This window comes from Kogia breviceps, chromosome 8, assembly GCF_026419965.1.
Source record: "Kogia breviceps isolate mKogBre1 chromosome 8, mKogBre1 haplotype 1, whole genome shotgun sequence".
Classification (NCBI taxonomy): domain Eukaryota; kingdom Metazoa; phylum Chordata; class Mammalia; order Artiodactyla; family Physeteridae; genus Kogia; species Kogia breviceps.
This window is the reverse complement of record NC_081317.1, coordinates 26,002,564-26,024,270: the sequence shown is the minus strand read 5'-3', so window position 1 is coordinate 26,024,270 and position 21,707 is coordinate 26,002,564. Positions and strand designations below refer to the sequence as shown.

Genomic DNA, 21,707 nt, shown 5'->3' with positions numbered 1-21,707 from the left:
GGTATCTACTAAGAGTATAGATAAATAAGGGATAAATATATAATATAATATAGTATAATATAAATGTATTAGTAAATGTGGTGAAATATTCTAAGTTGTGTTTGGTTTCAGGATGTGACGTGTAATTTGAAATGGAATCTGGTGTCAACAGTATTCTGAGATGATTGGTCTGAGCCACTGACTAGCTGTGCCACAAGGAGACAGGTTCATTTTAAATGAACTGACCCTGATATTTCCAGACACCTCTAAGGCTCATTCAGCCAGCCTCTTCAGTGACTTTGTTGGCAGAGCACATTTTCCATAAGAAACAAGATGATGTTTCTCATGGGGTAGATTTGGTGGACATAAAGCTACTACATAACCTTGTTCTGATTCCGTGAGGTTGGATTCTGAGGAAAGATGATTCAGTGTTATGGATCTCGTTCTTCTGTGTGTACCTTTGTCAGCAACTTTCAGTCTTCCAAATGTGTTTCCAAAGCAGGAACACACTGCCTGCATGCCTAAGAAGATCTTTGAACAGTCAAACTGCAGATGATGGATTTTGCACCTTTTCACTTAATCTCCTGAGTATAGAATTCTGAGCAGAGGAGGAGACACTGGGGGTTATTCTGGAATCTGCCTCCTCAGTGAATAAAGACTCTTGTTTTTGAGAATATATGGGGCGTGGACTTCAAGTGTGAATAACTATTAATGAACTGAGTAACAATTATAGAGTGTTTTTACTGCTGATTTCCTTTCTCTAATTATGGAATTCAACAGATTTTTTTTTTTTCCTGCTTCAGAGAGTATGTTCCAGAAGCCTTGGGCAGGTTATTTTTCCTGAGACCTTCAGTTTCACTCTGTGAAAAATGAAGATATTGGGCCACATTGGACGACATGGTCTTTGAGATTTCCTCTCTGGTGGACACTAATGAGCTTACAGATAGTTTAACTTTTAGGAGTGAATTCTTCTGTTTAAGAAGGCATGGGTAATTTATTGCTTCAATATTTTTTAGGGAAGCCAAGGAGAGAGAACTCTGTTCCTACCTAATTTCTTTATACTTTCCTCTACTGAAAAGGTTTATACAGTTTTGAGCTATAGGGGAGAATTGTTCCTCGGGCTTTCCAGAATCTGTGCAAACAAGAATCGAAAGGTTTTTTTGTGGAGGGAAGGCAACCAGATGGTCTCAAGTGTAGCCCCAGGTGATGATTCCAAGAGTCACATCAGTTTAGGGGAGCTTAGCAGTGTTATAAATATGTGGGTAGAATGATGCTGCCAGGGTACCCTCCCCTTGGAAGGTGAGGAAAAGCAAGGTGGCTACTTCCTCACATTTCAAGGACGGGTAGGGACATGGAATTCCCGATATCCCAGTAGTCAGCTAAGCACTGTGATGTGGCTTCATGAACTTTTATGAGTTGAGTGTGGGAGCGGTGGCATATAGTGCTAAGTTTTGTTTTGTTTTTCTGGTCATGGAGCCTCTCTGGAATGGGTTAGGTTCCTATATGTTTCGTCTGGTTTGGCACCACTGGTTAATTTTCTCCTAGAAAGCAGGCACGCGCACACTCATTCATCCCACAGATCTTGTCAGGGCCAGACCTGTGCTGGGCCCTGGGGATATAAAAACCAAAAGGAGCACGGTATTCATCCTTTGAAGAGTGATTTTGAGTAGCCTGGGGCCCCGGCCCTTTGAGAGAAGATAATTTTGTATGTTAGAGAGGAGAAAATGTGCATGATGTTTTTCATAGAAATTTTAGTCGGAGGCCACGTGCTAACTGTAGGACTTGACCATTTTTAACGATGTTGACCCCTTACCCACCAAGCCCTCAGGGTCATCGTCAGCGCCAGGGGCTTATCACTAAGGAGAGATGGACCAGTTATGTTACTTCATCTTGGATTTTTCTTGAACAGTTTATAGTAAAATACCCAGGTCAGAAAAAGAAAACTAAAAAACTCGTGATGTCATAGGACAGGAAGGCTACTTAAGATCATTTTGAACCATGGAATCATAGAATCTTGGAACTGGGAGAGAACTTGCTGATCATCTAGTCCAGAGATTCCCCAGCCAGGACCACATGAAAGGCTTATAGAGGCGGGTGGCTTATATGCAGAGACTGAAAATACCTAGAGACCACTTGTGACAGGGTTTCCAACCTCCACACTCTTGTCATTTTGGATCAGATCATTCTTTCTTATGGGGGTTTTCCCGTGCGTTGTAGGGTGTTTAGCAGTATCCCTGGCCTCTACGCATTAGATACCAGTAGCACGGCTTGTCGCGCCCCCACCCCCACGCCCCCAGTTGTGAGAACCAAAAGCGTCTCCAGATATCCCTGGGCTGGGGTCTGTGGGGGTAAGATTGCCCCTGGTTGGGACCAGTGCTCTGTGACAACATAAGGTTAGTAGAAGAATCTAACTCTCATAACCAGTCTTTTTATGTTTGATTGGAATCTTATCACTCACAAGCTGTGCTTCATTCATTCATTTGTTCATTCATTCAGCACATTTGCTGAGTACCCATTGTGTGAACTGTCCCCAGTGCTGAAGATACCAGTGTAAACAGACAGGTGTGGGCTTGCTATCAGGGTGCCTGTGTTCTAGCACGGGGAGATACAGCACAAACAAACAGGTATCATAGCAACAGTGAAGGAGCTTATAAGGCAGCGTCGTGTGGTAGAGAAAGTCAGCGTGGTCGGAGTTGTGGATAGGGGCTTGATTTCATGGGGGTGGGGAGAGCCGGCTAATATTAGATGGAGTTGTGAGCAAGCCCCTTGGAAGCTAGAACCTCTGAGCCTGGAATTGCATGAGGAGGAGTCAGCCATGTCGAAACTAGGCATTTATTTGTCTCTGAATAATAATAAAAAGTGAGAGATGAATTAAGTCAGAAAAAAAAATCTTTCAAAATGTGAGAAGAAAATTTTGGAAAACACTCCTTTGTACGAAAAGGTTGACTGGCATAAACTAATCTCTTCATTTAGTGAAATGATCCAAGTAAAGGCTTCGAAAGACTTGTTCAAGGTGAAGATGACAGGTGGAGCCATCACACCTGCTGGGAATAAATTATTTTACTTGCTGGAGAGGCATTTCTGTATCCTTGTCTTTTTTTTTTTTTTGAGCAGTCCAATAGTGAATAAGCTGAAAGACCTAAGTTTGTTGGGCGAAGTGAGATTTTCATTAAGGATTTATGGAACGTGGGGCTTGGCCAAGTACCTGAGCCTCTGTAGTGTTTTCACACGGTGATAAATTCTACTGTTGTGTTGGCAGACAAATGTCTTAACTTTCTGCTAAGAAGCTCTTGAGGTGCAGTGATTTTTAGGAGTAAACTTACTTGCTGAGAGTGGATTGGAGACTGCAAGAGAAAAATTCTTTAGCTATCATGTAAAATAAAATATTCCTACTTCTTGGGTATCTGCCAGTTCCATACATAAGAAGTTCTTGAGGTGCAGTGATTTTTAGGAGTAAACTTACTTGCTGAGAGTAGATTGGAGATTACAAGAAAAAAGAAATTCTTTAGCTATCATTTAAAATAAAATATTCCTAATTCTTGGGTATCTGCCAGTTCCATACATAAAAACATAGGGTGTTTTTCCTACTTTGTTAGAATGGGGTAGGAGAACCAATGGATCTCAGTGGGCAGTGCGTTCTGCTATAGGTGGAGGCCAAGAGGAGGGGAAAAAAAAAAAAATCACAATCTTCTTGAATAGGAGGACTTCAAAGTGGTCACGATTCCTGATTCACACAAGCCCAGCCATTGTTTACCTTTCCAGAAAGCAGTCTGGTTAGGGCGTTCATCCTGATCGGGTGGTTAGATCAGGAACCATGGAGTGGTTATATTTTGTCAAATATAAGGAATTGGACTGGAAAGGTTATTGCATCAGGGCCTTGTGTGCCACAGATATAGGCAGACTCGGGACAATTCTCATTTAAAGGAAGTGACTTGGCTGAATTTTCTGAGCAAAGCATGAGCTTTGCCACAAGGCAAAGAACAAATCTCAGAGGGATTAGATCGGGACTTTTGTGGGCTTTTCCTCAAATAAAAGAGGTTCTTCTGGCAAAACCTTCTTATACTTTCAACAGCCCTGGATCCTTTTGTTTTGTTTTTTTGTTTTTTGTTTTTTTTCCTCTTAGAAGGTAATAGAGAGCAAGGTGAGTTGTTCAAATGGTTTCTGGATTCATTCACTAAAACTGTAGAATTTAGACTTGGTGGGGTGGCCAGACCTTCTGTGCCAGGCACAGATCTGGCTGTGAAGGACATGCCCAAGGCCTGTGGTCAGTGAAGCCGTCAAACCCACAGAGGAGCTACTCAACGCGTGGTTTGGTCTTTCACGATGTGGAAGATGCCTTTGACTGCAGCTTCTGCTTACTCTGCGTCTTAATCAGTTCTGTAATGAAGACCCAGCAGCATATCTGCAACTTCCCTTTAATTTTACAATTTTTATAATGAGAGTTCTTGTAGTGTGAAAAGTGTCTGTGGAAACCCAGCCAGCATGCTGAAGAGGCTACAAAGGAATACAGCGATTTTCTGTCTCTGCCGTTTGGGTGAGGTTTGGCTCTAGAGGAGAGAAAATCGGGTCTCTCTTGATCTCCAGGCTCAGGCAAGAATGGCTTCAAAGTTTCCAAGGAATTTCCTGATGGACCCATGACATTTCAGAGAACTCATTCATCCCTAAGAGTGGTTTTCGGTCATTTGGAAGAACAAAATGAGCTGGGATCTCATTTGTCATGGTTGCCTTTTGAGAATTTTAGCATGTGGAGGCGTCTTCATTTTGTTTTGTTTCTCAAGGAGAATATTGTCAGGACGCTTCTCAGAATTGGAGTTATCTGGTGAACTGCAGGTTCCCCTTTACAGACAATGAAGTCTAAAGCTCCTGAGATACCACCCTGCTTCCTCCCTTTCTTTTCTAGTCACTTCTCTCCTCTTTTATCTCCTTATTCAAATCACACGCTTCCTTTTCTAAGGACAGGAGAGCTGGCAGGCTGCCTATTGGCCTGTTGGCCTCAATTAGCCTTATATCATTGCAAAGGAATGCATGAATTCTCCAGAAGGTATGTACTATCTCTTTCTGTATTAGACACTCACTACCTGCTTTCATAACAGGTCACTCAGCCAGAATGGCTTCTTGTTTACATAGCTGATAATTTTTTGGTCCTTTGGGTTAGATCATCTCATTTTAATAATGAGCCCCGAGGTTATCTGTTATGAAATATTACTCCAACATGCTCTGTAAAACTTGAAAAGTTGATTCAGGAGAACAAAGCTAAAATAAGAGAACCTGAAGACTAGCATCCTTGGCCGGAAGGTGACTGGGGTTATTAATCTGCAGATTGCCTGCTTCAGACTCTGTCCCAGAGATGGAACAGAGGCCACACATGGGCATTGGCAGGACTCAGGCTCGCGTGGTATTTCTCTGCTACTATTTAAATTCAGTCTCATCTTGGGGGTTACATATGTGATTGCAAATTAATCCTTTCTCTTCTGAAAATTTGGTTTTGAAGAACAGCTGTGTCTCCCTTCTGAATTCCTTAATTATTTATCCTCCCTGATATGTTAAACCTTTCATTAGTGTGGTGAATTGCCAGGAGTACACAGAACTGCTTAGATCATGTAGCAAACAGTATAAACATTGGATAGGACATTTGAAGACACCACATGGTGAGCCAGGATCTATAGTTGTACCAAATGTTGTGGGATCAATGTAGGTATCTTGTTGGAAGTTCTTTGTTGGTTTATTTTGTTGGCTTATTTTTTTTTAATCACTGTAACGTGGGAAGAGTATGTATGTCATTTGTACTTATTCAGAAGTGTTCTAACAGAAGTGTTAAATTTGGAGGGCACATGCCCATATCTGAGTTCAAATTAAATCAAGAAAATTAATTATTTCATATATACGTACACGTATGTATGTATATATGCACGTGCAGAGGACAGGCACCCTATGATACATGTGTTTGCATATATATGCATGCCTTTGTGTGTATATCTATAATCTTTATTTGCATTTGTAAGTGTGATTCCATAACTACTGTTCCTTTTCCTGAAAGGAGATTTTTACCTCCATTTCTTGATCCAGTCCTGTTTGGAAAGATGCTTTAAAAGATTTTTAAATCATTAGAATTCCCACTTCGACCATGACAACAGTAAATGATAAGCAGTGATGTACAACACGTCTTGTTGCTGAGAGTAGCAACCCACACTCACAAGTGGATTTGTTAGTGATTTTTTTCTCCCCTCATTTTTCATCCTAAGCATGAAAATTCTTCTTTCCTCCCAAACCATGTTCCTGGGGCTTGAAATAAGAGATGTTAACTTCCCAACACACCCCGCAGCTCTTTGACCTCATCATAGCAACAGTTTCCGATCTCAAATACATGTGTAGAATGATCTTTAAGTTCCTGATTTTTCTGTCTTTCTAGCTGAACGGTTCCGAGGTTTATGCATTCCACTAACTGTCCTTGGATAATTGGTTTTTCCAATCATGGGAAAGGAAAGTAAGAAAAGCACAGACAATAGGTACTCACTAAAGCCTTTTCTTAGAATTGTGATTCAAGAGAACTGAGGAGTTCAGTGTCTTACAAATGAAACTAGGTTTCTGGAGTGGACATAGGAAAAGCATCTTACGGTGTTTCTGGTTCTATTTCTCAAAGGCTTTGAAGCTTATAATTAGTTGCTCTTGAATCCCTGTGGCTGTGGTGCTTCACGGCTTTATTTCTGGTCTGCAGTCCTTCAGTCAGAGAACAGGGTAGGTCCAGGCAAGGCCTGCACCTTTTCATTTGGACACTTCCCGGAGACCGTTGGGATTTTGACTTGAAGACCGTGTTCGTGCTCCATGCAACCCTGGAGAACAGTGCTCTCCTAGGTGACCCAGGTAAGGGTTGTGGTGGCAGGATTGTAGGAGTGCCCTCAAACACCCAGGGTGCCTCCCTTCTCCCCTCCTGTCTGGGCAGTGAGCGGGGAGGACACATGATGAACCTGTGGATTGTCCCCTTTCACCTTCACAGGAGGAAAACGGAGGCATAATGGCTCTCTGAGATTGTGAACACAGAAAGTGGGTGGGCAGACGGAAGAAATTAAAATTGGTGGGTTTTAAAAAAATTGAAGTGTAGTTGATTTACAGTGCTGTGTTACTTTCTCTTTTTTAAATTTATTTAAATTTTTTTTAATTTTTTGGCCACACCGCATGGCATGTGGGATCTTAGTTTCCAGACCAGGGGTTGAACCTGCACCCCCTGCAGTGGAAGTGCAGAGTCCTAACCACTGGACCGCCAGGGAGTTCCCTGTGTTGCTTTCTGAAGTATAGCAAAGTGATTCAATTATATATAGAGATCTACTCATCTATCTTCTGTCTTTTTTCAGATTCTTTCCCATCATAGCTTATTACAAGATATCGAACATAGTTCCCTGTGTTATACAGTAAGACCGTGTCATTTTTTTTTTTTCCCCGGTACGTGGGCCTCTCACTGTTGTGGCCTCCTGTTGCGGAGCACAGGCTCCGGACGTGCAGGCCCAGCAGCCACAGCTCACGGGCCCAGCCGCTCCGTGGCACGTGGGATTCTCCCGGACCAGGGCACGAACCCACGTCCCCTGCATCGGCAGACGGACTCTCAACCACTGCGCCACCAGGGAAGCCCCATCTTTTTTTTAATATATATGTAGTAGTTTGTATCTGTTAATCCCAAACTCCTAATTTATCCCTCCCTCCCCCTTCCCTCTTTAGTAACCATAAGTTTGTTTCCTATGTCTGGGAGTCTGTTTCTGTTCAAAATTGGTGTTTTTAAGACTGAGAAAGAACAGCTGGTGGCCATCCTTTCTCTTTCCCCTTTCTCAGGTGTATATTCCCAATCCTTAACAAGATCTCTGGATTTTCTTTAAATATGTCTTCAAGAGTTTGTCCAATATGGAAAGTTGGGTTTTGGGTTTCCCATCAAAACCCCACCTCTTGAAAACTCTAGACTTAGCAATGTAAATTGCACAGACCCGACACGTGGCAAGCAGTAGTGCGGAGTCGTGGATAATTAGTATGTTCTAGAGGTTTCACATTAGGAGGAATAATCACATTAGGGGCTAGCTTATTTGGGAACGAATCCATATTCATCTGCCTGCCCAGGCATCATCATGGGTGGTGTTGGGAGTCTAGTCGTCCGATGCCTGTTTGACCTTGAGGGGCCTGGAGGTATTGCATTGGGAGTAGGAGATGGGGGGTGGGGGACACGCTTGTTTGATTTGTAGATTCATCTCCTGACCTTTTGAAATGGCATTTCTTTCAGTTAGTTCAGAAGCTTCCTCTTCTGCTTTTGATTTTGCTTATTTGGTCAGTGGGAAAAAAAAAAAAAATACTGCTAATCTCATTATCGCAGTAGAATTTTTAAATAAAGTAAATAGATAGGAGATCAAGGCTATTAACTTTAAAATCATCATTTGGTAGCAGCTCAGTGTCTGGTTCAGCCTTTTAGGGTTGCTGTTCTTTCTCGGTTGATGAAACAGTCAAATATGCAAGAGAGTATTTCTCATCTTTGTTCCCATCTTTGTTGTTGGTTTCTCAGAGGATTACCATCTGCTGCAAAAACATCCTCGAGTTGATGGATGGGTCATCCTCAGGTCCAGCTTTCTTTGTCTCTCTCCTCCCCTGTTCCGTCTCCTCCTCCTCCTCTCACTTTTTGCCCATGTGTACGTCCTCAGTCTCATAAACACATCAAGTTTCCGTGTCTTTGATTGTTTAGGCCATGCTGGCAATTTCTGTTTTCTTCTTCTGTCAGCGTCTCCAGGAGCAATGTGTGCACAAAGACAAAATGGCTTTCAGAGGAGGCTACATCCTCATTTGAGGACTCAGTGCAGACATCCAGTTGAAGGCCATTCAGCGGTACCAGACGCTGGTTCTCTCAGCAGCCTGGAGATTAACCTCTTCTAAGGCTCTGCGCTATTTTTGAGGTAGAGTCTGCAACAACATTAAAGCTAGAACCTATTAGGAAATCACTTTCATCATCTCTTCTTTTTCCAAATAAGTGGCTTTTTTTTTTTTTTTTTTCCCCCTGATCTCCTAACCCTTTAATCTCCTTTGTAGCAGAACAAGGAGACCGTTGGTTTGTTTGCATTCAGCGAAGTCTGAATCCTTGCTAAGAGCTTCCGGAAGACACCGAGATATTAGAGAACCGTGCACAGAGATGAATTGCATCTCAGGGTGGATGACTTAATGCCAAAGGTGCCCTGCTTTCCTTGGGCAGAACTGTCATTTTTTTGGTGGATGTTGTGCGAACTAGGCTCAAACTTTCCAAAAGACACACAGCAGAAAGCCTTTTGTTGCATTATTTCTAAAGGCCTGAAGTTTTGAAGGGAAGAGATTTTGTTTTCCTCTCGGCTACACAATGGAGCTTTCAGAGAACCTCTTTTAAAAGGAATAGCTACAGCCTTTGTGTTGAAGGGTGTGCCTCTTGGCAGGGTCTGCTGATGCAGACAGACTGGCTGGTGATTAACAAAGGTCATTAGACTTTGGAATCTGGCAAGCAGAGTCGGATGGTATGTCTTCTGTGTGTGGAAGGACGACTCCCAAGAAGCCAAGGCATTCTGGAGGTTCCCCCCTCCAGCCCACCCCCAAAGGCAGCCGGAGAACAGGGTCTGGTCCAGGAAGGTCCTGCGGTAACCAGGGCTGTGCTGGGATGAACGGACTAGCCCATCAGTCATGGGATAAAAGAACCTTCGGAGATCCTGGTGAATGACATTTGAGGAGGAGAAAGGTGCCGCTTTTCGGGAAGGAGTGAAAACAGCTCCTCCTTTGTTGGGAGGAGGGGGGCCGAGGAGGGGCCCAGGCTGCGCCTCTCCTGTTCCCCTCTGCCTGGCAGCCTGGCAGCATCCATCCCAGAGAAGCCATGTTGTGCTGAGGGGAGGCTCTGAGCTAAAATGGCCGCTCCTAAAGCTCAGAGGACTAGGGCAGCTTAGTGAGACTTAGAGCTCCAGTGACGCAGGAGCTCCTATCTCTTGAAAGTGTGATAAACACATTCAGCAGAGCTGTGGCTTGTTTGGCTGAGATGAAAGGACTAAGCTGGGGGGATGGGGGGGCGCAAACTGGATGATCTGCCTTTTTGCTGTGAAGTGTTCTAAATGCAGGAGTCGTCTGCACTATGGAAAAATTTGTGTTCAGGTCTAATGGGCTGTGCGAAAAGGAGAAGTGGGGTGGGGCCTCGGTGACGGCTGTAATTTGATCCAGAGCTGATAGCAACCTCTTCCACACAATTTGGGTTGGTGCTGAGACAGAAAAGCTGGTGTGGCTGGGAATATGGAGGCTGAGTTAGCTGACAGGCACTCTGGTGCACAGTTCAGGGTTTATTGAAAAAAAGGAGAAATTGCTGGGTGAAAGGGGAGAAGGTAAATATCTGTGTGTCTCACTCTGCAAGCTCAGGCTGTCCAGAGCTGGACTTGCCAGGAGTTATTTTCACAGGCTATCAGCAGGAGCATTCTTTCAGAGAAAATCCTCCTGCCATAGCTCCTTTCACTACATTGACAGATTTCTCCACTTTATTCTTCCTGCAGAAATAATTGATCTTTTACAATGAAAGTATAGAAAGTTGCTGTACGATCAAAGTATCGGAAGATTTGGCTTGTGGCTTTTGTTCTTGGACATCTGGTTCTAGATTACAGTGACTCAGTAGACTTTGCTATGAGCTCGGTGAAGTAACTCAGTCATTAAGATAATAACTGGGTATCTCAACTTAAGATAGGAAGGTCTGTGCCTTCGAATACATTTTTAACTTCTTAATGGTGGGCCTCTCCATTGAGTTCGTGTGAAGCTATCTGTATCTTTCAATCACACAGTAAATAGCAGGACAGAGGCAGCCGGGCAAGTTTTACTTTATTCTAAATCAGGTTCACTGCTTGTTATGGCCAAGTGTGCGCTCCACATTTGTAAAGGGGAGAAGTAGAAAAAGAGAAAGTCCTGCCTTAGAAGCCCTTCTTCCAAACCACGTGCGTTTCTGTTGCCTTAGTGTAAATCGAGGTACCAAGGTGCAACCTCAAACTAGAAACTGGATTGTCATCTAAAGTTGGTTGTTTAAGAATCTCTTGAGAAATATTTTATGACCTAATTAGATTGGAGAAGCTGTTAGGTTATAATTGGTAGGTAGTAAAAAGCAAATAACCATTTAGCTCATGAAAAAAAAAAATAAACTGTTTAAGCAAGGGAAGAAGGAGGTGTGTACCGCAATATCAGTTAAGAGAGTAGAAGAACAAAAAGGTACAATAAAAGCTTTTCCTACCGCCACCCAGAGATTCAGTACTGTGTCACCATTTGGTGATAAAACATCAATGTTTTATAGTATTAAAACAGCTAATGAAGAGTGGAGTTTGTCCTTTTTTCTGTATGGGCAACCTCTTTACTTCTGAGAAGATTCTGGTTCAAAAATAAAACTGGTCCCAGCCAGAATCAAAGTCAGTATTAACCTACCAAGAAATTTGAATTCAGTCAAGAAATTCAGAAACTACTAAAACTTTTGAAGTATTAAGGGTTTCTTTGACACATGGCACTTGCAGATACATCAAGCTAGAAAAAGTTTACCTGTTTTTTTTTTTCCCCTTCTTTGAAGTTATGAAGTCAAGGACACCATCCCTATTATGTCTGATTTCCTTTCTTTGGCCAGCGTTCCATCTGGCAAAGTCCAGTGAGAGAGACTGACCGATATTGGAATTTCTTCCATTAATGGACTTGCAGCCCCATCAGCTTGGGGTACGCAATGAGCGCAGGCCTTAAGGTGTTTCGTCTGCCTTCTGCCACCACAGGCTCCTAATGTGAGAGAGTAGACCCAGATGATGGAGGTGCTTCAGTGCGATGGCTGTGACTTCAGAGCCCCGTCTTACGAAGATCTCAAGGCGCATATCCAGGATGTCCACACGGCATTTCTGCAGCCGACGGACGTTGCCGAAGACGATGTGAATGAGCCACGATCTGGGTCCATGAATGCCAGTAACCAGACAGAGGTGGAGTTTTCGTCTATAAAGGATGAATTTGTGATTGCAGAGGACTTATCAGGTAAATCTGTCCTAGGCTCGGCATATCTGATGTATTTCACTGCCCTCATCTATTTTGAGCCTGTAGCCGTGGTTCTTTTTTTTTTTGGACCGGAGAGTAGGACTTATTGGTGGGTGTGAGTGAGGAGGGGACAGCGCCAAGGCTCTCATGAGTGCAGGGTCCGCCATTTGTCCAGAGAGCCAGGATTAGGGATGTATTTGACCTCATAGCCATCCGGGATGAGCTGTTTTTCTGCCACCTTGTTTTCAAATTCTTCCGCATTAAACTTAGTAAATGCCCACTTCTTGGAGATGTGGCTCTTCTGGCGGCCAGGGAACTTGAACTTGGCCCTGTGGAGGGCCTTAATCACATGCTCCTTGTTCTGCAGCCTGGTGTGGATGGACCTTATGACTTGGCCAGCATGGACCCTGGCCACTGTGTGCTGGGGCTTTTCAAAGGCACCGCACATACCTGTCTGGAGCCTAGATTGGGTACAACATGCCAGTCATGAATGTCCACTGGAAAGGGCCGTCTCCAAAGTCCCTTAGGGCAACCAGTACAGGCAGCAGGCTGCATACACTACCGAGGAGTCTGTAGCCGTGGTTCTTGACATGCACGGCTCCTACGGAGTTTCTTGCTCTTTGCGAGTCTTTTTTTTTTTTTTTTTTGGCCACGCTGCAAGGCTTGTGGGATCTTTAAAGGTTCCCTGACCAGGGATTGAACCTGGGCCACAGCAGTGGAAAAACACCGAGTCCTAACCACTGGACCGCCAGGGAATTCCCATTTGTGAGCCATTTTTGTGGTTTGGGCATCACGTTTCTCTTCTTGAGTAGCCCAGGTTATTGTTCTTTCAGCTTCCTCTGTTTCTTAGCTTCCTTTCAATTTGGAGCACAGGGTAGTATCTTGGAAAGTTCTAGAATGAATATTGCAGTTTGTGAAACTTGCATTTTCATAGCTCTGTGGCACATGAATCGAGATGTGGAGACTCTTGCACCTGAAGCCGAGCACTGCCTTCCGTCCGTGAGAAGCTACGTGTTTATGTTCATTAACGCTTCGTTAATACTCTTCAGGGCCTCATCTTGAGATGTTAGGCTTTTTGAATGTGATGTTTATTAATGAAGGATAATTGAAAAGAAAATGGATTTGCATGATTGAATTTCTTGACTCGCTTTTGCTTTACTTTTCTCTTCCCACTTACCTTATGCCTTCTCTTTAGGTCAAAATGCAACTGCATTGGGGACCGGAAGTTACTATGGCCATAGTCCAGGATATTACGGTCAGCATATTGCCTCTAATCCCAAACCAACAAACAAGTTTTTTCAGTGCAAGTTCTGCGTACGCTACTTCAGGTCAAAAAACCTCCTCATTGAACACACTAGGAAGGTCCACGGAGCTCAAGCTGAAGGGAGTTCGGCGGGACCCCCTGTTCCAGGATCCTTAAATTATAATATCATGATGCACGAGGGATTCGGAAAGGTCTTCTCTTGCCAGTTTTGCACATACAAGTCACCAAGGAGGGCAAGGATAATTAAGCATCAGAAGATGTATCACAAAAACAATTTGAAGGAGACCACTGCTCCTCCCCCTGACCCTGCTCCGATGCCAGACCCAGTGGTCCCACCCGTGTCCCTGCAGGACCCCTGCAAGGAGCTGCCAGCGGAGGTCGTGGAGCGCAGCATCCTAGAATCTATGGTCAAGCCTCTGACCAAGTCTCGAGGCAACTTTTGCTGTGAGTGGTGCAGCTATCAGACCCCCCGCCGGGAACGCTGGTGTGACCACATGATGAAGAAACACCGCAGCATGGTCAAGATCCTGTCCAGTCTCAGGCAGCAGCAAGAAGGGACTAATCTGCCTGATGTGCCGAACAAGAGCGCCCCCAGCCCCACTTCTAACTCCACCTACCTGTCTATGAATGCTGCCAGCCGGGAGCTACCCAACACTAACGTCTCCACCTTCAGGGGCTCCATCGGCAACTCCATCATGAGACCCAATTCTTCTTCCGCTTCCAAGTTTTCGCCCATGTCTTACCCTCAGATGAAGCCGAAGTCACCTCACAATTCTGGCCTCGTCAACTTGGCGGAGAGATCCCGTTACGGAATGACCGACATGACCAATTCTTCTGCCGACCTGGAAACTAACAGCATGCTGAATGACTCTAGTTCCGAGGAAGAGTTAAATGAAATCGACAGTGAGAATGGCTTAACTGCTCTGGATCACCAGACAGCAGGCATGTCCGCGGAGCAGCTGATGGGCTCCGAGGGCAACAAATTATTGGAGACCAAGGGGATCCCATTCAGAAGATTCATGAATAGGTTCCAGTGCCCCTTTTGTCCCTTCCTCACCATGCATCGACGTAGCATCTCCCGTCACATAGAAAACATCCACTTATCCGGAAAGACAGCCGTCTACAAATGTGATGAATGTCCATTTACTTGCAAGAGCTCGTTAAAACTTGGGGCTCACAAACAGTGTCACACGGGTACGACGTCAGACTGGGATGCTGTGAATTCCCAGAGTGAAAGCATGGCTTCCCCGCTGCACGAAGGTGTCGTGTCTTACGAGAGCTCAAGCATCAATGGCAGAAAGTCGGGGGTCGTGCTGGAGCCCCTGCAGCAGCAACAGCCGCCCCCGCCGCCGCCGCCCCCGCCCCCGCCTCCGTCACAGCCTCAGCCGCCGCAGCTACAGCCGCCCCATCAGGTGCCGCCCCCGCCCCCGCCGCCCGCGCAGGCCCCGCCCCTGCACCCCTACAAGTGCACCATGTGTAATTATTCCACCACGACTCTGAAAGGGCTGAGGGTTCATCAGCAGCACAAACACTCCTTCTGCGATAACTTGCCAAAATTCGAGGGGCAGCCCTCCAGCCTGCCAGCGGACAGCGAGACAGACAGCCACCCCTCTTCCAGCAACACTGTGAAGAAAAGTCAGACCTCAATTCTTGGGTTGTCCTCCAAGAACAATTTTGTAGCTAAGGCCTCTAGGAAACTCGCTAATGACTTTCCTCTCGACTTATCGCCCGTGAAGAAGAGGACCCGGATTGACGAGATAGCAAGCAACCTGCAGAGCAGAATTAACCAAACCAAACAGCAGGAAGATGCAGTGATCAACGTGGAGGATGACGAGGAGGAAGAGGAAGACAACGAAGTGGAGATCGAGGTGGAGCTGGACCGGGAAGAAGAGCCGCCAGAGCCCGTCCTGGAGGTGCCCACGTCCTTCTCAGCGCAGCAGATCTGGGCGAGAGATGTCCCTGAGCCCCAGAAGGAGCCCAACTTCAGAACTGTCGCCCACGATTACAATGCCACCAACGGGGCTGAGATAGAGCTCACCCTTTCTGAAGATGAAGAGGATTATTACGGCTCCTCCACGAACATGAAAGATCACCAGGTTTCCAGCGCTACTCTGCTCAACACCCAGACTCCTATCTACGGAACTGAGCACGGTAATGAAAACGTGGACTTTAGTGACTCGGGAAGGCTTTATTATTGCAAACACTGTGACTTTAACAACAAATCTGCCCGGAGCGTCAGCACCCACTACCAGCGCATGCACCCGTACATTAAATTCAGCTTCAGGTACATCTTGGACCCCAACGATCACAGCGCAGTGTACAGGTGCCTGGAATGCTACATCGATTACACCAACTTCGAAGACCTGCAGCAGCATTACGGCGAACACCACCCAGAAGCCATGAACGTCCTCAACTTCGACCACTCGGACCTGATCTACCGGTGTCGGTTTTGTTCCTACACGAGCCCCAACGTCCGAAGCCTGATGCCGCATTACCAGAGAATGCATCCCACCGTTAAGATTAACAATGCGATGATATTTTCGAGCTACGTGGTGGAGCAGCAGGAGGGGCCGAACACGGAGTCCCAGACACTGAGGGAGATCCTGAATTCGGCTCCCAAGAACATGGCCGCGTCCGCTGCCGTGGCCCGTGGCGGCGGGGTGCCGTCTCCGTTCCCTAAAAACACCCCTTCCAAGACCTTTCCTCCAGAATGTGAAAATCAGAAGGACCCCTCGGTCAGCACCGTTGTCGTGTACGATTGTGACGTTTGCTCCTTCGCGAGCCCCAACATGCACTCTGTGTTGGTTCATTATCAGAAGAAACATCCGGAAGAAAAGGCCTCCTACTTTAGGATCCAGAAAACCATGCGAATGGTGTCTGTGGACAGGGGCTCTGCCCTTTCTCGGTTGTCATTTGAGGTGGGTGCTCCAGTGTCTCCCAAAATATCCGCCATGGGTTCCCCACCCCCCCCACCGCCCCCGCCACCAGACCTCGGTACCGAGCTTTACTACTGCAAACACTGCTCCTACAGCAATCGGTCAGTTGTGGGAGTCCTTGTCCACTACCAGAAAAGACACCCAGAGATAAAGGTTACCGCCAAATATATCAGACAGGCTCCTCCCACAGCCGCAATGACGCGAGGGGCCGATGGGCCCCAAGGCTCCCCCCGGGCACCGGCCCCCAGGCAGCAGCTCAGCCGGAGCGGCTCCGAGAGAGACGGCCCTCCCGCGGAGAGTGAGATGTTCTTCTGCCAGCACTGTGATTACGGGAACCGCACAGTCAAAGGTGTCCTCATCCATTATCAGAAGAAGCACCGAGACTTCAAGGCCAATGCGGACGTGATCCGGCAGCACACGGCCACCATCCGAAGCCTCTGCGACCGTAACCAGAAGAAGCCTGCCGGTTGCGTGCTGGTCCCCCCTTCGACCGTGGAGCGGGACAGAACGAAACTCCGGGCGCTCAAGTGTCGGCAGTGCTCGTACACCTCCCCCTACTTTTATGCACTGAGGAAGCATATCAAGAAAGACCACCCTGCCCTGAAGGCCACAGTCACGTCCATCATGCGGTGGGCATTTCTAGATGGCTTGATAGAAGCTGGCTACCACTGCGAGTGGTGCATTTATTCCCACACAGATCCCAACGGTTTGCTCCTCCATTACCAGAGGAGGCACCCCGAGCATTACGTTGATTATACGTACATGGCCACCAAGCTCTGGGCTGGGCCAGACCCATCCCCTCCCTCTCTCACGATGCCAGCTGAAGCCAAAACGTACAGATGCCGAGACTGTGTTTTTGAGGCCGTCTCCATCTGGGACATCACCAATCACTACCAAGCGTTCCACCCCTGGGCCATGAATGGGGACGAGTCCGTGCTGCTGGATATCATCAAGGAGAAAGATGCTGTCGAGAATCCCATCCCTCCACCTGAAGAGCTCGTGGGCCCTGTGAATTGTGAAAACAGTATGCCTGCCCCGCTCCCCGAGCAGGAAGCTGAATGCCCCGAGGATGCCAGGCTTTCCCCAGAGAAGAGCCTCCAGCTAGCGTCAGCCAACCCCGCCATCTCCTCTACCCCGTACCAGTGCACCGTGTGCCAGTCTGAGTATAACAACCTGCACGGCCTTCTGACCCATTATGGGAAGAAGCACCCAGGCATGAAAGTGAAGGCTGCTGACTTTGCCCAGGATATCGACATCAACCCGGGCGCCGTCTACAAGTGCAGGCATTGCCCCTACATCAACACCCGCATCCACGGTGTCCTGACCCACTACCAGAAGCGACACCCGTCCATCAAGGTGACTGCCGAGGACTTCGTGCACGACGTGGAGCAGTCCGCCGACATAGCCCAGAACGACGTGGAGGAGACGAGCAGGATCTTCAAGCAAGGATACGGCGCCTACCGCTGCAAACTGTGTCCCTACACGCACGGCACTTTGGAGAAGCTCAAAATCCACTATGAGAAGTATCACAACCAGCCTGAATTCGATGTCTTTTCCCAGTCTCCCCCGAAGCTGCCCGTGACCCTCGAGCCCGAGATAACCACGGAAGTGAGCCCCTCCCAAGTCTCCGCGACCGAGGACGAGGTGGGGGAGGAGCCCGTGTCCACGTCTCACTTCGCTACCTCGCACCTGGTGTCCCACACTGTGTTCCGGTGCCAGCTCTGCAAGTACTTTTGCTCCACGCGGAAGGGCATAGCCCGGCACTACCGCATCAAGCACAACAACGTGCGCGCCCAGCCTGAGGGCAAGAACAACCTCTTCAAGTGCGCCCTGTGTGCCTACACCAACCCCATCCGCAAAGGGCTGGCCGCCCACTACCAGAAGCGCCACGACATCGACGCCTACTACACCCACTGCCTGGCGGCCTCCAGGACCATCAGCGACAAGCCCAACAAGGTGATCATCCCGTCGCCGCCCAAGGATGACTCCCCGCAGCTCAGTGAGGAGCTCCGGCGCGCCGTGGAGAAGAAGAAGTGCTCTCTGTGCCCCTTCCAGTCCTTCAGCAAGAAGGGCATCGTGTCCCACTACATGAAGCGCCACCCGGGGGTGTTCCCCAAGAAGCAGCACGCCAGCAAGTTGGGGGGCTACTTCACCGCTGTCTACGCCGACGAGCACGAGAAGCCGGTGCTGATGGAAGAGGAGGAGAGAGGCGGCTTCGAGAAAGCCGAGGTGGAGGGGAGCGAAGGGCAGGAAATCGAGTGGCTCCCGTTCCGCTGCATCAAGTGCTTCAAGCTGTCCTTCAGCACGGCGGAGCTGCTGTGCATGCATTACACGGACCACCACAGCCGGGACCTCAAGAGGGACTTCGTCATCCTGGGTAGCGGCCCCCGCCCGCAGAGCTCCGCCTACCAGTGCAAGCACTGCGATAGCAAACTGCAAAGCACGGCGGAGCTGACCTCACACTTGAACATTCACAATGAGGAATTCCAGAAGCGTGCCAAACGTCAGGAGAGGAGGAAACAGCTTTTGAGCAAGCAGAAATATGCAGATGGTGCTTTTGCAGATTTCAAACAAGAGAGGGTAAGGATATGTTTTGCTTTCCCTTCCCCCAGGAGGCCTCTCATCACTGGTGCCCACATGCACGTCTTCGCTGCCAGCCAAACCGCTACGGGCTTCCTAGTGACTTAGCCTGCCAGAGAGCTCAATAAGTCAATTAAACATTTCGAGCTTGATTATCCCCCCCGCGTTCTACGCTCACCCTTCTCCACGGCCCTGTCCCCCCTCCCTCTCGCCCCTCCCAAGGTTCCCCAGGGGAGGGTCGGGTGGCTTTTCTGTATTTCTCTCTGCCAAGTAGCCTTATCCGAGGCCTAGTTACAGGACAACGCTCGCTCTCTTTCCCAAGGCAGTTGCGGGCCGTCTCTTGGTATCGTTAGCTCTTCTCAGCCATGTCTTGGTTTGCAGTGTCGGCTACAGGAACCTAACGTCTCCAGGAGTGGAGTTTTTTTTTTTTTTTTCTTTTCCTTTTTGTTCAAGAAGTTCGCTAATGGTGTAGCTATGCAACGTTTCACCTGTGTAGTTGAAAAATTGGTTTGAAAACCAGATAACTTGGTGGCAGTGACAATGAGGCTTCTGCACCGAGATCTTCTCTCCTCACAAGTCGTAACCTGTTTGGGTTCTGGAGACTTCGCGCGCGCGCATGCGTGCGTGCGTGCGTGCATACGCACGCGCACAGTGTGGGCAGCGCGCCTCGCCCCTGACAAATTTGTCATGTAAAAATGCTCGCGTGTTATCTCCCTTGGTTTTTAACCTGCTAATCTGCTTTAACGTAAAATCTGCTAGTAAGCTGCAAGAATAAATGCCGGCCATTGAGGGAGGGCTCGGAGTACTGATGGCTACCACTGTATTTTACCAGCCTTTTGGTCACTTAGAAGAGGTGCCAAAGATCAAGGAGAGGAAGGTGGTGGGCTACAAATGTAAATTCTGTGTGGAAGTGCATCCGACGCTCCGGGCCATCTGCAACCACCTGCGCAAGCACGTCCAGTACGGCAGTGTCCCGGCCGTGTCAGCCGCCGTGAAGGTGAGCACTGGGGAGGTCTGGATGAGGAGTCTTGTGTGTGAGCCCTTCGAGTTCCTAATTCACGCCGTCGCTCGGAGCCACTCAGGAAAGGGCGACCCCGAATGTGGGCGTTCCTGAGTCATGCTGGGATCGGTCTGGCTTGTTTTGATTTCTTTACAGGTTGGAGCCTCCTCATCTTCCGTGTTTCGACCCGGTTGCGTTTCGATCTGGTTCCCTTCCACGCGGATAGTCTGGTGGAAACAGAAGATCCGGGCCTCTCGGTACAGGAGGCTTTGGGTCTCCCCTTCTGTGCTGCATGTAGTGCCATTAGGTGTTTGCTCTTCTAAGTGGCCCGGGCTCTTGAGGGGAGCCCAGTGGGTTCTGTTCCCATCCTCTCTGCTCCTGTCACTGCCTGACTTCTCGCCGTTCTCATCTGGCGACGGTGTCCAGAGCCCGGGAGAATCTGTCTTACTTCTTATCCCGGGTCCCCGGAGGAGCGTTAAGAAATGTTAACTCTAAAACTGAAAGCCTTCAGGTCACTGTTGGTCCTGTGAGCCCTTTGACCTGATTTGTCTCCTCCGTCTCCTCTCCCTCTGTGTTGCTGACGGGCACCTTCTCTCTCCCCCCAACCAAGTATTAGGAGGCCACCTGGTTTGAAGATCATAATCCTAAAATGAGCCACTGTTTCAGTGACCAAGCCACCCCCCCTGCCGCCTTCCAGGATATTGCTAACCACCTCGTGTTGAGCAGAGAAGTCAGTTCAGGGCCCTGCTCTTTCCCTCTGGATACCTGAATGCGTTTCTGTCATCGTCCCTTCTTGATCTTGAGTCCTGTTTGGCCAATGTGGCATGGAGGCGAAGCTTCTGCTCTCCCCATTGGAGACTGAAGCCTTCCGGCTGGCGGCACACAATGAGTGGCCCCCCGCACAGCATTGGTCAGCTTCTTGCCCGCCACCAGGGTGTGTCCCAGCCTTGCGTCCCATAGTTGCTCGAGGGCGACAGCGGCTCTTCCCGTGTAAATCAGTAATCCAAAGGAGCCACCCCAAGCCAGGCTAGGCTGCTTCTTAATTTTTTGAATTGATTGTACAGCAACCTTCGGTCAAGGGGTGATGTCACCGTCTGTGAGATGGGGGTGAGCATGGTGGCAGAGAGCTGGATCTTCCAGTTTCCTTCATTTCCCGAGGGTGTCCCAAGGCTCCCAAGTGCCCGCACCCTTCTCCTTTTTCCATTTTTCCTTCCTCTCTTCCTTTCTCTGAGCCATAACCCTAACCTGCTTTATATCACTTTCGGTAGGATCCCAATTTGAATTTTCTCTTTAAGATTAGAAGGTAAGTGTGAGTGAACTGTCTTCAAAGTGGGAGAGCCGCTCCCTCACCTTTCCCAGACAGCAGCGACCTGTGTCCGGATATGTGGCCCTCACATCACCACCGCCGCGTGGAGGACGGCAGTTGGGTTTGCCCTCCCTCTAGGGGGAGCTGGAGAGGCAGGGGAGGAAGCCTTAACAGGAAATGCTTAACAGGAGTTTGGGAGAATGAAGGGAAAGGAGGAGAGCTGGGAGCAATGATGATGGATATTTATTTTGTTGGTGGGGCATGTGTGTGTGTGTGGTTCTCTTAGCAGGAGGCTGAAGACCCTTCCCACTTGTTCCTGGATGGACCGGAAGCAGCCAAAGATGCCAGTGGCGCCCTGGTGGACCGGGTGGATGGTGAACACTGCTTGCTTGATGGAATGTTGGAGGATGAAACCCGGCCGGGGGGATACCATTGTAGTCAATGTGACAGAGTCCTGATGTCCATGCAGGGGCTGCGTTCTCATGAGAGGAGCCATCTGGCCCTGGCCATGTTTACCCGCGAGGACAAGTACAGCTGCCAGTATTGCTCCTTTGTTTCTGCTTTCAGGCACAAGTAAGTGCTCACCGAGTGGGTGCAAGTGGTAACTGGGAGGGGGTGGAAGGCAGGAGAGCT

The 21,707-nt window shown here is 48.1% G+C and overlaps 1 protein-coding gene and 1 pseudogene across 16 annotated transcripts in view; one reads left to right on the top strand and one right to left on the bottom strand.

Moving 5' to 3' along the window:
- The window catches only part of ZNF462 (zinc finger protein 462), a 143,499-nt gene that overhangs the window by 46,356 nt on the left and 75,436 nt on the right, over positions 1-21,707 (top strand). For 11 of the 16 annotated variants that reach the window (XR_009337108.2, XM_059073390.2, XM_067041011.1 and 8 more), the window contains 4 exons: positions 11,739-11,988; positions 13,184-18,768; positions 19,601-19,765; positions 21,361-21,647. Coding sequence is in view for 15 of the 16 variants with exons in the window: in XM_059073390.2 (XP_058929373.1) it covers positions 11,766-11,988; positions 13,184-18,768; positions 19,601-19,765; positions 21,361-21,647 (6,260 nt within the window). In the remaining variant the exon portion in view is untranslated. The remainder of the gene's footprint in view (positions 1-11,738; positions 11,989-13,183; positions 18,769-19,600; positions 19,766-21,360; positions 21,648-21,707) is intronic. The other 5 variants (XM_059073398.2, XM_067041020.1, XM_067041015.1 and 2 more) reach the window with 3 other exon arrangements.
- LOC131762048 (small nucleolar RNA SNORA70) lies at positions 12,494-12,591 on the bottom strand (annotated as a pseudogene).